At 44.0% G+C, this 16,076-nt stretch overlaps 1 protein-coding gene across 1 annotated transcript in view; it reads left to right on the top strand.

Annotated features, from left to right (window-relative positions):
• The first annotated feature begins 6,927 nt into the window (after window positions 1-6,927).
• The window catches only part of Frem2 (FRAS1 related extracellular matrix 2), a 157,009-nt gene continuing 147,860 nt past the window's right edge, over window positions 6,928-16,076 (top strand). Inside the window, exon 1 of the mRNA XM_090342296.1 lies at window positions 6,928-12,085. Within this exon, the coding sequence (XP_090198422.1) occupies window positions 6,928-12,085 (5,158 nt within the window). The remainder of the gene's footprint in view (window positions 12,086-16,076) is intronic.

The raw sequence follows: 16,076 nt of genomic DNA on the forward strand, positions 1-16,076 counted from the left end.
ATGTGAGTGTCATCTGCAAGGTATGGTACCCAAACAGTGCTTGCAAAAGCAGCCCCATGAGCAACCCAATGTCTTTTCATTTCCTTTCTGCTTAATTCAGCAAAATCAGTTTCTATCGATTGCTGCCACAAAAACTGAGTAATACATTTGTGTGGAAATTGAAAATATAACCCACATGGTAGAGTTCCAGCCTTGAGTGAAAAAATCCTAAAATATTTGAGAGAGAATAAAATGCAGACAATATAATCTAGGGAGCATGTATCTTTTCTGTAGAAAAAGAAGGAGGTAGATGCAAGCTGCAAATTCAAGAGATGTCAAAATATTAAAGGGAAAGTGAACACCTATGACTATGAACAGAAAGGATCCTAAGACTGGTATTATAAGAGGAATAGGAGGAGAGGAGAGATTAAAAGATGCATTGCCTGCCTGGCATTGAAGGATAAGCAACATTACACGCAAATGAAATGCCCAACATCATCCTTAAAGGTATACTGTGCGATGCTGTGCAGTGTGGAATACACTCACAGACACTGCTGTCAAGTAGCTGTCTCATCCTTTTCCATGCTTCTCCCAGGTCTTTACTTCCTTACTTCATTTTCTGAACTACAGTTTCTGCTTAGTTCCTATGGGCAGATCTTGAGAATGTCAGTAGAAGGGTGTCATGAACTACCACAAACAGCATGTTGAAACAAGAATTTCTAATACACTGTAGCATAGTGTGTGTGTGCAGGGGGAATAATCATTGAGAATAACTGAGTACTTCAAAATGGCAAAAAAAAAAGATTTAAATGTTTCAGCACAAAGAAATGAAAAGCTGATGAATGTATTTACTATCGTGGACTGATGATTACCCCTGGGATGCATGCATTGAGATGTTACCCTGTACCCTATAAATACATACAATTACTACATAAATCTTGCACCAAAATATAATCCTTGGTCCATGATCGCTCTGATGGGAATAGAGGAAGAAACTATGTTGATGTTTCAGGATGACTCAGAAAGACAGGAATATGCGCCTACTTTGAAGGGTCATGGTTGAAGGAAGTTATTTTCCTATGGAATCAAACAATTAAGAAAAACTTTAATCGAAGATGAAGCAATTAGGACTAACAGGTAAAAAAGGAAAACTAATAGATCAATACACAGTAGGTACATTATCATTTATTTTATTTGAATCTTTCATCAGTAGAATGATAATGCGTCCAGAGAATGAGGTAGGTAGAAGCAAAGAAACTGAAGTTTTCATCTTTACTTAGAACATATTTGCATATATGAAGTTTATTTGTGCACTTAGAAAGTATTTGTATATATGTCTAATTTGAACTTCATTCCCAATTTGCATATGCTATACACACACATATATATATGTATATATATATATATACAGCTTTTAGTTTATGTACATGTTACTCTACCCCAATTCCAATTTACAAGATAGGTATACTGACTTGTGAAAGTTAGCTTCCAGTAAGGGTACCACTTAACAACAGATTTCCCATGAAATCTTATCTATTCACAAAAGGGTTTCATTTTATATTGCTGGATTTTTTTAATCTCAAATTTCTGTCTAAAAACGAATTCAAGATGTATTTTAGCTCTCCAATAGCAACAAATGAAAATGTCACTCTACATATCCTGAAAAGCAGTGATCCCATCTTTAAGGAGCATGAGGTGTGAATTCTAAATTTTCTAGTTTTGTAACAGTGACATAATTAATAAAGAAAACAAAAACAACAACAAAAAAACCCATCAATCAAATCAGCCTTCCTGGCAAGAATGAGATCTTATAGCCCATCATCACAGACAACAGGGCAACAAAATGGGAGATGGTCTATAAATTGGGTGTTAGGGTATTTGCATATTAACACCACAAAGAAATTGATCCACACAGATGTGTTCTTTGTTTTGCATTTGAGGCGCCCTTGGTCGGAGTCATAGGAGTTGTTATCATTCACACAAAGGACTTCAGAGCCAAGGCTGAAATGCTCCTCTTGAATCAGTCCAGAGCTGTCTGCTCTTCCCTGCAACTGCACTGAAATCTGCAAATGTTGTGCTGATAAGAAAGCCATGAATTTGAAGCTATCCAAGAATGAAAATTCTATTGAGAGCTACTAAAAGATAACTTCCCATCCAAGCTTTGACCATTTGTCAAAGACCATGTAGCCTTTCACATCTTCAAATCCATGTTTCACTACATTATCAGTAAACATCACTGTCAAAAGATATTTAAGCAAATCATCACTGACTTTCTGTATTTACAACTACTTCCACAAGATATTGAGACGTCTCAAAGTATAAAGGGCATGGGGTATATGCATAGTCACATGCATATCTACTGTGCTATTTTATGTAAGGGATGAGCATCCACAGACTTCAATGTTTAAGAGGCTCCTGGTACCCATCCCCCATGGATGTTGAGGCATGACTATTCAGGAAGTTCTTGTGAGAAACTTGCACTTTAGATTAGTTTCCTCATCTAATAGAGGAGCATAAAAAATGTAATTAACTATATAAAGAAACCCATAATATATTTAACTGCATATAGCTTCAAGAACTTAATATGCTGAAAATTCTAAACTTAGTATTCTAAAAATTATAAACAGACAAAAAATGTCTGCATGAAATTCCTATTTGGCCTGAATTCAGACCAAATACATAATCTAGCTAATCTGAGTCTAACTAGGTATAACTTCAGAGTCCCAGACTCTCCTATCTGAATCTTAACTGCATCCAATTTCCTCTTTTACTTTAGGAAACAATAACCTTAGATGCTTAACCTTCGAGCAGAATGTATTTGAGTCTCAACAACCAATAACTTTAATTGCTCTCAAGAGCTACTTAGTTGTGGTTTCTAAATTGTAAAATATATAAATGTATACATATATAAAGAGAGAGTCTATTTTAGGGAATATTTTTCCAAGAGTACATACAGGAAGTATTAAAGGGCTTAATAAGAACCGAGGAGTCAGGCTTAGATTTAAAAAGAATCACATTTGTTGAATTCTTTTATCGCTTAATATATTGAATCTGCTGTGGATGTTGTTTTTTTCTTATTAATTTGAAGGACAGAGGCCTTTCAGCAGTGGACTAATTATTACTCAGAAAGATCATCATCAATAATAAGTGATCTCAGATGAAAATACGATGTTTCACTATGTAATCAATAATCATCCATACAAAAGATATGTAAGCAGATCCTCACATACATTGCCACCTATCTGTAAAATAAACTACAATGCTTATGAAAAATAAAAATCCTTACACTCATTTCATCGCGTTAATCAAGGCAGGCTAATTGTAAAAGTTAAAAGGAGTGTTGATTTCCTTAGGCAAACTTACAAATAAAGGTGGGCTGCTCTTCTTAACATGAAACAAAATATTGAACTCTGCCCTTCAGGCATCTACCGTACTTCAAATGCTGATCTATCACTGCTGGCAAGTCAAATAGAGCTGGACTTTAAAAAGAAGAAAGGGAAACCCTGGAGCCACTGGGAAGCATTAGGGGTCAGTCGGTCATCAAAACTCACCCAAGCTCACAATGCCTGCAGAAGGGATTGATGTTTTCAGTTGATGTTTTTCAATCAAAACGTATGATCAGCATTTGAAATGTAATCAAGAAAGAGCCATATTTCAAAATTGATTTTCTATTCCACCTGGCATCTTTATTGTGTACAGGAAATAGGGCCTTTTTATATCTGCCATTTGAATCTTGCATGCAATAATAAATCATCATACTAAATGATCAACTAATAATGAAAAAGTGAACTGAAAATTGGATTTTTCTCGAGTGATTTTTAAAGTATGGGTCACAACTCTTCTATGTGCTTGTCTGTGTATTTTGCAATACATTGGAAAGTCTACTTTTTAATTGTAAATAGGAATTTAAAAAGCTCCCCAAAGGCTTGGGGCACATGCCTAGCTACTAAGGAGGTGGAGACATGAAGATCTCCACTAAAAGCCATCCCAGGCAGGAACGTCTGTGAATCTATAATTAATCACCAGAAAGCAGGAAGTAGAGCTTCAGTGATAGAGTCCCAGCTTTGAGCTGAAAAAGCTCAGGAAGTGAGGAGCAGGTGGCTCACACCTATAATCCTAGTTACACAAGAGGCTGAAATCTGAGGGTTTCAGTTCAAAGTCAGTCTATTAAGGAAAGTTTGTAAGACTCTTACTTCCAGTTAACTCTCAGAAAATTGGAACTGGAGCTGTGGCTCAAAGTGATAAACTGCTAGCCTTGAGCAAGAAGGGACAGCATACTGACCCTGAGTTCAAGCCCGATAACTGACGAAAAAAGAGAAAAAAAAAACCCTCAAGGATATTTTTAGTCCAAACCCCAGCACTGGCATGTGTTTGCACACATACATTCACATGCACACACACACTCTCTCACATGCACAAGAAGACCCCAAATACTGCATGCACTGAATATGGTTTTGTCATTCAATTAGATGTTATTTGTTTGCATTATCTCCCTTTTTGAAAAAGGGACTTGCCATCTCTAATTCTGAGATCAACTGCCCAGTGGACTTTGTGGAACAGAACCTACTGTCTCTCAGAGTAGCTTGTGTTCAGAGTTGAGCCTGTGTCAGCCAGGGAACAAAATTCTCAACTACTGATTTCCACTTAGGTCCAGTTAAAAAAAACTAGCATGGCACATCCTCCTGAACTTACCCACGGAGGCCTCTAATAATTCAGACATTTCAGGGGGGCACTAATAACTCTTACACACCTCTCTTTTTCAAATTCAAAGTATATTTTGAAGAGGAAAAGGGCAAAAATAACTATTATCACACTCCCTTTTTCCTGTCTAATAAACTGATTCCTATGGCTAGGAAGGAAAAAAGCATTGCCATGATAAAAACGATTAAAAAAAAAAAAGTACACCTTGTGGGGGAGGGAAGTTGGGAGGGAAAGAAACCAGGAGAGAACCCGGAGTTAGAAGGTGACACATTGTTCAAAAAGAAATGTACTCATTACCTGACTTATGTAATTGTAACTTCTCTGTACATCACCTTTATAATTAAGTTTTTTTCTTAAAAATGTATTGAGCTGGGTGCCAGTGGCTCACGCCTGTAACCCTAGCTACTTAGGTGGCTGAGACCTGAGGATCAAGGTTCTAAGCCAGCCCTGGGGAAGAAAAATCGTCATGAGACTTATCTCCGATAAACTACTCAAAAAAAAAGTCTGAAAGTGGCATTGTGGCTCAAATGATAGAGTACTAACCTAGAGCACGAAAGGTTCAGGGACAGTGCCCAGGACCAGTTTTAAAACAAAAAACAAAAAAAACGAAGGAACATTGCCTGTGACTAGAAATACTTGGATCTTGAAAACCAAGTCTGCTTGAAGAACCAGTTTTAAAAATAGTTGAGTTTAAATTTAGGCAGTTTGGTGTGGGGATGGGGGTGGCATTCGAGGGGAGAGCAGTGGAAAGGACAGAAAACCTATAAAAAGCAATCTGCACCGCTAAAGCCAGGCAGACACCAGGGGGCAGGAAGAGCTCAAGCTGCGACTTCATTCCGGGGTGACTGAAATGGGATCTCAACTATTTTAGTTCGCTCTCCGGATATTGATCAATTCTCTCCACAAGCAAAGAAATGTGACGCTGACAAGTGGGTTTAGTTTGTACTTGGTCTAATTACTTGCGAGGAGAACCGGGACGTCTGTAATGACAGTCGCAGCTTGGGGACAGCCTGAGGCCACATGCCCTAAAACTTACTCTTTGGTGCATTCCAAATACCTTATGATTCCCCCGCTTGGGTATCAATGTGTGAGAAGTAATGCACCTACTATCTGGAGAATGTAACTGTAACCCCTCTATACATTACAATAAAAATAATAATAAAGAGTGATTTCTCTGTAACTCACAACTATGTTTATAAGAAAAGTCTTACAAAATAATAAAAGTAATAATATTTCATAAAAGATCCCCCCTCTTTTGTTTTGTAAAGTTTGATTGCAAAGGAGGAGAGCTTGTTAAACAAAACAAAACCAAAAAAATACTCATCATCGCCAGGTTAAGCCCACCATGGTAATTTAGGAGAAATGTGCGTTGGGGCGGTGACTGGGTGATGTGACCTCGCTCTAACCTTATCTTCCTGCTGTGTTTTAAAATAATAATAATAATAATAATAATAATAATAATAATGCTCCAGTTTCTTCTTCAACACTGCCTCAGTTTCGATGCAAATTCCTGCTGCTCTCTCTTTAACGTTCTTCTTGGGGTTTGCAAGTTTTGATTTTTCACTGCCGGCAGGAGGGAGGTGGGAAGGATGAGAGGGAAAGTGAGATGATCCCGGATCGCCGGCAGGTTCCTGTTCCTCTACTGAGGGGGGTGAGGAGGCGGGGGGATGGGGAGAGGGACCCCAATGCACGGGAGGACCCCTGCTACAGACACAGCAGGTCAGAACCAAGCGCCGCCCAAAGCTGGAGCTCCAGGCTGCGTCCCCGCCCGCTCACTTCCAAGACAACCTGTTGCGCCTCCGCCCCCCACCCCACCCTCAGCCCTCACCACGCCGTCTCCCCGCCCGGTCCCCGAAGCTGATTGACAGGAATATCTACCCAACCCTGGGCTCGGGGCCGCCTCCGGGAACCGACGATTGGCCTCCCGGGCGGGGCGGGGGGGGGGACTAGATTAAATGGGTGCGAGGGGGAGGGATTTCCCTCAAAGCCCAGGGTCTGGGGGAGCCGGGGAGACTCGGAAAGTAGGAGTGCAGGGAGCGCAGCAGTTTGAACGGCGGGCCTCCGGGCCCTGACCGCGCGGTGCGCGCGCGCCGCTCTCCGCTGCTCCGGCGGGTGGGGAGGAATCCAGCCGGCCGCGCGCGGAGCCCCGGACGCTTCTCGGAGGTGTGGCCCGCCGTGGTACCCCGGGGACGGATTGTGCACGCTTTCAGGCTCATTAGTTCCTGCCCGGAGAAGAACCCTCGGACCATGCCAGCCTCCAGGACCCCCGCGATCGCCCCCCGCGCGCGCCGTGCCGCCGACCCCGCCGGCTCCGGGCCGACGACACCTGCGCCGCCGCTGCTTCTCCTGTCACTGGTGAGCCTCTTGTCCGCGCAGCCCGCGGCCGCCGACGCCGCCCTGCTGTCCCCGGGTCTCTCGGGAGCGGCTGGGGTCCCCGCGGAGGAAGCCATCGTGCTGGCGAACCGCGGCCTCCGGGTCCCTTTCGGACGGGAAGTGTGGCTGGACCCGCTGCACGATCTGGTGCTGCAGGTGCAGCCGGGGGACCGCTGCGCCGTGAGCGTGCTGGACAACGACGCGCTGGCCCAGCGGCCCGGCCGCCTCAGCCCCAGGCGCTTCCCGTGCGACTTCGGCCCGGGGGAGGTGCGTTATTCTCACCTGGGCGCGCGCAGCCCCTCTCGGGATCGAGTCCGGCTGCAGCTGCGTTATGACGCGCCCGGAGGGGCCACCGTGCTACCTCTAGCCCTGGAGGTGGAGGTGGACTTCACCCAGTTGGAGGTGGTGACTCGAAACTTGCCCCTGGTGGTGGAAGAACTGTTGGGGACCAGCAACGCCCTGGATGCGCGCAGCTTAGAGTTCGACTACCAGCCCGAGAAGGAGGAGTGTCGCGTGGGCATCCTGCAAGGCTTGGGTGCGCTGCCTCGTTATGGAGAACTCCTGCACTACCCGCAGATCCCCGGGGGAACCCGGGAAAGGGGCGACCCCGAGCCACTCTGGATGGACTGTCGAGCGTTTCAGGAGCTAGGCGTCCGCTACCGCCACACGGCGTCCAGCAGCTCTCCAAACCGGGACTGGGTACCCATGGTGGTGGAGCTGCGTTCCCCAGGAGCTCCGCCGGGAAGTCCGGCTTTAAAACGCGAGCACTTCCAGGTGCTGGTGAGGATCCGAGGCGGCGCTGAGAACACCGCCCCCAAACCCAGTTTCGTGGCCATGATGATGATGGAGGTGGACCAGTTCGTGCTGACCGCCCTGACTCCAGACATGCTGGCCGCCGAGGATGCCGAGTCTCCCCCGGACCTGCTCATCTTCAACCTCACCTCTCCCTTCCAGCCCGGGCAGGGCTACTTGGTGAGCACGGATGACCGCAGCCTGCCCCTCTCTTCCTTCACTCAGAGGGACCTGCGCCTCCTGAAAATCGCCTACCAGCCCCCCGCGGAAGACTCTGATGAGGAGCGTCTCTTTGAGCTGGAGCTGGAGGTCGTGGACCCGGAGGGGGCAGCCTCGGACCCTTTCGCCTTCATGGTAGTTGTGAGACCCATGAATACGCTGGCCCCAGTGGTCAGCCGGAACACCGGTCTTATTCTCTATGAGGGACAGTCGCGGCCCCTGACGGGTCCTGAAGCCAGTGGACTGCAGAACTTGGTCATCAGCGATGAGGATGACCTGGAAGCTGTACGGCTAGAGGTGGTGGCTGGACTGCGCCATGGTCACCTCGTTATTGTGGGGGCTTCCGACGATAGCTCTGTTCCCAAGACCTTCACGGTGGCAGAGCTGGCTGCTGGCCAGGTGGTCTACCAGCATACGGACAAAGATGGCTCGCTGAGTGACAACCTGGTCTTGCGTATGGTGGATGGAGGAGGCAGACACCAGGTACAGTTCCTGTTCCCCATCACCTTAGTGCCAGTGGATGACCAGCCACCTGTCCTCAATGCCAACACCGGGCTGACACTGGCAGAGGGAGACACTGTGCCCATCCCACCCCTGGCTCTGAGTGCCACGGATATGGATTCCGAGGATGCTCTGCTTCGTTTTGTGTTGGAGTCTCCCTTTCCCACCACGGGACATCTGCTTCTTCGCCAAACCCATTCTCCTGGGGAGGAGCAAATGACCAGGGGGCTGTGGAGGAAGCAGGGAGCATTTTATGAACGTAAAGTGACAGAGTGGCAGCAGCAGGACATAACCCAGGGGAGGTTGTTCTATAGACACTCTGGACCCCACAATCCTGGGCCAGTGATGGACCAGTTTACATTTAGAGTCCAGGATAACCATGACCCCCCGAATCAATCTGGACTTCAAAGGTTCGTGATACGTATCCATCCCGTGGACCGTCTCCCTCCCGAGCTGGGTAGCGGCTGTCCCCTTCGGATGGTAGTGCAAGAATCTCAGCTCACACCCCTGAGGAAGAAGTGGCTGCGCTACACTGACCTGGACACAGATGACAGAGAACTTCGTTATACCGTGACCCAGCCCCCCGTGGACACAGATGAAAACCATTCACCTGCTCCTCTGGGTACCTTGGTCCTGACTGATAGCCCCTCAGTTGTGGTAAGCCATTTTACCCAAGCACAGGTCAATCATCATAAAATTGCTTACAGACCTCCAGGTCAAGAGCTGGGAGTGGCTGCGCGAGTGGCCCAGTTCCAGTTCCAGGTAGAAGACCGAGCTGGAAATGTAGCTCCCGGTACCTTCACGCTTTACCTGCAGCCTGTGGACAACCAGCCACCTGAGATCCTCAACACCGGCTTCACAATTCAGGAGAAGGGCCACCACATCCTGACTGAGACTGAGTTACAGGTGAAGGATGTGGATACTGATGTGGGCCATATCTCTTTCACTCTCACAGAGGTACCCAAACATGGCCACCTGCAAGTGTCTGGACACATACTGCATGTAGGAGAGATCTTCTATATGGAAGACATAAAACAAGGCCGGATTTCCTACCTTCATTCTGGGGACAAGTCTTTGGCTGATAGCTGCTCCTTGGAGGTGAGTGACAGACACCATGTGGTGCCAATCACACTTAGAGTGAATGTTCGCCCTGTAGAACCCGAGGCACCCATGGTGACCCTTCCCGCGGGGAAAATAGAAACTTATCTAGATGTCTTAGAAAGTGGGGCTACTGAAGTGACGGCTAATGTTATTAAGGGGACTGATGAATACACAGATGATTTGATGTTGACATTCCTCTTAGAAGACCCACCCTTGTATGGGGAAATCCTGGTGAATGGAGCGCCAGCAGAGCACTTTACTCAAAAGGACATTTTGGAAGGCTCTGTCATCTACACCCACACCAGTGGTGAGATTGGTCAGTTGCCCAAAGCAGACTCTTTTAACCTGAGTCTGTCAGATACGTCTCAAGAATGGAGAGTTGGTGCCAATACTATCCAAGATGTTACTGTGTGGGTCACCATCCTGCCTGTGGATAATCGGGCCCCAGAAATTTCAGTGGGGGAACAGTTTGTCGTACTGGAAGGTGATAAAAGTGTTATCACCTCGGCGCACCTCAGTGCTGAAGATATTGATTCCCAGAATGATGACATCTTATGTACCATCGTGATCCAGCCAACTTCAGGTTATGTGGAGAACATTTCTCCAGCCCCGGGCTCTGAGAAGTCCAGAGCCGGGATTGCCATTAGTGCTTTCACTCTGAAAGATCTGAGGCAGGGTCACATTAACTACATCCAAAGCATCCATCAAGGTGTGGAGCCCGTGGAAGACCGCTTTGTATTCCGTTGCTCTGACGGCATTAACTTTTCAGAGAGGCAGTTTTTCCCCATCGTCATCATTCCTACCAACGATGAGCAGCCAGAATTGTTTATGAGAGAATTTATGGTGATGGAAGGCATGAGCCTGGTGATTGACACTCCCATTCTCAACGCTGCGGATGCCGACGTCCCTCCGGGCGAATTAACATTTGTCATCACCCGGTTTCCTGCTCATGGTCATATCATGAGCCAGTTGATAAATGGCACTGTGTTGGTAGAAAGCTTCACCCTGGACCAAATCATAGAAAGTTCCAGCATTATTTATGAGCATGATGATTCTGAGACCCAGGAAGATAGTTTTGTGATTAAACTGACCGACGGCAAGTACTCTGTGGAAAGAGTGGTCCTCATCATTGTTATTCCTGTGGATGACGAGACCCCCAGAATGACCATCAATAATGGACTGGACATAGAAATTGGGGAAACCAAAACGATCAACAACAAGATACTAATGGCCACTGATCTGGACTCGGAAGACAAATCCTTGGTCTACATTATCCGTTATGGACCAGGGCATGGCTTTCTACAGCGACAAAGACCCACAGGTGTCTTTGAAAATATCACACTGGGCATGAATTTTACCCAGGATGAAGTGGACAGAAATGTCATTCAGTACGTCCACGTTGGCCAAGAAGGCATTCGGGATCTGATTAAATTTGATGTGACTGATGGAATCAATGCCCTCATCGATCGCTACTTTTATATCTCGATTGGAAGCATTGACATGGTTTTCCCCGATGTGGTCAGCAAGGGAGTCTCCTTAAAGGAAGGTGGCAAGGTCACTCTCACCACCGACCTGCTCAGCACCAGTGACTTGAACAGTCCAGATGAAAACTTGGTCTTTACCATCACCCGGGCTCCGATGAGAGGCCACCTAGAGTGCACAGACCAACTTGGAGTCTCCATCAGGTCGTTCACTCAGCTCCAACTAGCTGGTAACAAAATCTACTACATCCACACCGCTGAGGACGAGGTGAAGATGGACAGCTTTGAGTTTCAAGTCACGGATGGGCACAACCCCGTCTTTCGTACCTTCCGCATCTCCATTAGTGACGTGGACAACAAAAAGCCAGTGGTCACCATCCATAGCTTGGTGGTCAGTGAAAGTGAGAGCAAACTGATCACGCCCTTCGAGCTCACTGTGGAAGACAGAGATACTCCTGACCAGCTCTTGAAATTCACTATCACTCAGGTTCCTGTGCATGGTCAACTCCTCTTCAATCACAGCAAACCTGTCACGGTGTTTACCAAGCAAGACCTGAACGAAAACTTAATCAGCTACCAACACGACGGCACCGAGTCAAGTGAAGATAGCTTCTCTTTCACCGTCACTGATGGCACCCATGCCGACTTCTATGTTTTTCCTGATACAGTATTTGAAACAAGGAGACCCCAAGTGATGAGGATCCAGATCTTAGCGGTTGATAATAGCATCCCCCAAATTACAGTCAATAAAGGGGCCTCTACACTCCGTATCCTGACTACTGGCTATTTGGGGTTCATGATCACAAACAAAATATTGAAAGTGGAGGACAGAGACAGCCGACACGCTTCTCTTAGGTTTATTGTGACCAAGGCGCCTCAACACGGATACCTCCTCCACCTGGGCAAAGGAAACCACAGCATTGCCCATTTTACCCAAGGTATGTTCAATTTTTCTTTCTTCAGAACCTAACAGTGGCCTTTTTAATTTTAGTTTTATGTTTTGAGTATGTACTTGTCCTTGAAACCTTTATAAGTAGAGCAATAAACCAGAGGTCAATGGAATAGAGAAAGAGAAGGAGAAAATAGCTCACTTTCCTTTCTATTAAAATATATTTTTATTGTAAGTAATAGAAGGGTTATATTCGCCAGATAGAAGGTGCATTAGTTCACAAACATTGCTACCCTTTCTCATGTTTTTGTCCCCATTTTCCTCCCCACACTGGCTCCATTTTCTTTTCATCTAGTTGGAGTAACTTGGACCAGTGATTATAATGAATTTTGGGGGGAAGGTGTTTTTTTTTTTTTTTTGCTGGTACTGTTTTTGACCTTAGGGCCTCAAATTCTCCCTTAACTTTTTTACTTAAGGTTTATCACTTGAACCACCACTCCGCTTTCAGCTTTTTCTGAGTAATTTGAAATGAGAGTCTCGTGGACTTTCCTGAGCAGGCTGCCTTCGAACTGAGATCTCAGCCTCCTGAGCAATTAGAATTGCAGATGTGAACTGATGTCAATGCCCAAACTTCAAACATATTTAGACAGTGGCATGGTGTACTGCCATAGCAGGAGCAAAACTTTAGTGACTTAAATAAATTATCTATGCATTTTCTTTGAGTTTTACATTCTTTTATATAATTTCACAAATCAGGCAAACACCTGTGTTGGGTTGTAGAAATTATATAGCATGGAAAGCTACTAGGATAGACATACGAAGAAGCAGAATATAAAGAATGAAGTATAAAAAGGTGAATGATGTATGGAAAGATTAATGATCACCTATTTCACTTTTAAGACCCTGAAGAAAAGTAAGCAAGAGTAATAGTAGAAGTTGGAAACTACTTCGTCATTAATTCAATTCTGTTGGAAACACAGTATCAAACACCAGTTTCCTCTCACACCTGCATTCCTCAGGCACCAATGTTCTTTTTTCCCCCCATTACTGGAATTTATTTCAATAAATATTATTTTATATGATTTGTATATGATTATTTTATGCACATAGACATTACACCTTTGTGTAAAAATCTTTCCTTACTTTAAAGGTGATATACAGAGGGTTACGTTTACATAAGTCAGGTAATGAGTGCATTTCTTTTTGAACAGTGTTGCCCCAACCTTCATTTTCTCCCGATCCCTTTACCCACAAGTTCTAGAGTTCATTTCCAACATAATTTCTTTTTTTTATTGCCAGTCCTGGGCTTGGGCTCAGGGATTGAGCACTGTCCTTGGACTTTCTCAAGGATAGCACTCTACCACTTGAGCCTCAGCACCACTTCCAGCTTTTTGCTATGTATGTGGGGTACTGAGGAATTGAACCCGGGTCTTCGTGCATGCTAGGCAAGCACTCTACCACTAGGCCAAACTCCCGGCCCTTCCAACGTAATTTCTGATGAGTACCACTGCTGAATTAGTTCACCCTGTGTCACACCATTTATGCAGGCACCAAGATTCTTCTAACCTCAGTCTCCTTGGTAGGTGGATTCCCCTCTGAGACAGGAAGAGCAGGTGACCTATGTAGAGTTATTCAGTGAGTGAAGGGAGAAGTTCATTCAGTGTACTGGCTGAGGAATTAGGGCTTGCTTCTCTAGACTATACAACTCTCTCATTACAAAGGGATTTGTGTTGATTTCATGAACAGCTCCCCACATCAGAATGAAAGCTGTATCTACCGTATGTGGGCTGTGTGGGTAAAGTGGAGTGAAACCCCAGGCCATCCGTGAGGGGTGTTCTTTTCCTGCAATAGTGTTCTGCACTTAGATAACAAATACTTTAATATACATGGATATAGCAAAAAGTAGTGTTAAAGTGAACTACTTCTCCGTTTGATGTTGGCAAATGGTCATACTCCAGCCTCCTGATTCTTGGCCCAAAGTCTGACTACATCCTAGGGCCTGTAGGGACAGGAAAACCCCAGAGTGCCAAGTGTCATGCCAGACCAGCAGGACACTTTTGTGTGAAGGCTTTCTGAGGTTAGAGGGGCCTTGCAAGCTTAGCCTGCTTTATTTTCATGGAAAATGAAGAGGATGAAAGGAATATGTGAAAGGAAAGAAAATGATACTTGAACTCTTCCTACTGAACCAAAAAGGGAGTCTGATTTAGCAGAGTATTTTAAAAAGAATTTTTGGATGAAGACAGGAAAGCTATTTAAATTCTGTGGGCAAAGTTCAACAGCTGAAAATATTGGAATATTATTGCTGAAATGTTAAACCCTATGATGAAGCTGTTTTATAACAGAAAATTGATCTATTTCTCACTGAATTTTGAGTTGCTATGATTCATTTTTTTAGGGCTTCTGTAAATGTAGAGTAGTTATGTTTATTATAAAAATTTCTGTTGCTTTTCAGAAAATAACTGTAAAGGGAAGTTATTCATATTTGATACAAACTCAGAACACTGACTCAGGAAAGTGTTGATATTGAATCACACCGTACTCATTAGAACAAGTTGAGGCTAGAGTTTGGTTCATGGAAGTTATTTACGGAGATTAGATAAGTGTTTAAAATGGAGAAAACTCAGCTGCCATGCCTCTTGTTTCAGAAAGAAAAATGAGGTGGTGTTTAGATTAGAACATTGGTGCTATTTTTTAAATTTGTTTTTGTTTTATCCTGAGCAGAAAAGCAAACCATTGTGATGAATTTTTTTCTTAATATTCTAAGTTAAGTCCGTTTAGCAAAGGTGGTTATTGCAGGTTGATTCCTAAGTTGATTGACTCATTGGCCCCTGGGAAAAAAGAATGAATTGGTTTTAAAAACTCATCATTCACCAACAGTATAAAATTAGTTGGATTACAGAAATTCCTTATTTCAATCCTTATCTATTTGCGAAGTTATCCCTGCCCACCATCTTCCACTTTCCCCAAGGTCTAAATTACTTGTCTGGATTCTTTCTTCTTCATATAGAATATGAATCTGAAAAGGGCAGCATTGATCAAGATGTATTTATAGTCATAAACTGACATGTTGAGTTGAAACCCTTTTGTATAATTATTCAAAGATAGTAACTGTCTTAAAAAGAATATGTAATAATATATTTTGTGGGGAAATTTATTAATCATTTTCAGAAAAAGAAAAATGTCCTCAGAGAATTTGAACCAGGTGTGGTTACTGAGCAGATTGATGAATCACCATTTATATTAATGAGAAATTATGGAATGATTTTTATTAGCTGAAATTAAAGTAATGTGCATTCAGAAATCTGAATATTAACCCTTAGATAGTTGCTTAAAAAAGTTAACAGTTTACTGGTTAGATTTTTTTTTTTTTTTTTTACAATTCCGGGGCCTGAACTCAGGGTCTGGGCACTGTTCTTGGACTTTCTCAAAGGTAGAGCTCTATCACTTGAGCCACAGCACCACTTCCAGCTTTTTCTGTATATATGATACCAAGGAATTAAATTCAGGGCTTTTTTCTTGCTAGGCAAGCACCCTACAACTAGGCCACACTTCCAGCCCCTACCTGTTAGATTTTTACCCCTGAGTATTTGTGTGCTTTAAGAAATCTATTGTTTATTAATACTGTTTAATATTAATATTGTTTATTAACTGGAGCTAAGAGTCTCATGGACTCTTCTACCTGGGCTGGCTACAAACCATGATCCTCATATCTCAGCCTGCTGAGTACTGAGGATTATGGACAGGCATGAGCCACTGACACTTGGTTGTTTCATTACTTTTACATAAAACTTTAAAATAACAAAAGAAGTAATAATAGATGATTGGGAGGGGTGAGAGGAAGGAAATGGGGACAAAAACAGGAGAAGGGGTATCCATATGAGAGAAGTAATGTACCTACTACTTGATGAATGTAATTGTAACCCCTTTAAACATTACTGACATTAAAATTTTTTTTAAATGAGTTTTTAATTTTTTTTTCCAGTCCTGGGCTTGGGCTCAGGGCTTGAGCACTGTCCCTGGGTTTTCTCAAGGCTAGGGCT

The sequence above is a fragment of the Megascapheus bottae genome, chromosome 11, assembly GCF_031878675.1.
Source record: "Megascapheus bottae isolate mThoBot1 chromosome 11, mThoBot2.hap1, whole genome shotgun sequence".
Taxonomy (NCBI): Eukaryota; Metazoa; Chordata; class Mammalia; order Rodentia; family Geomyidae; genus Megascapheus; species Megascapheus bottae.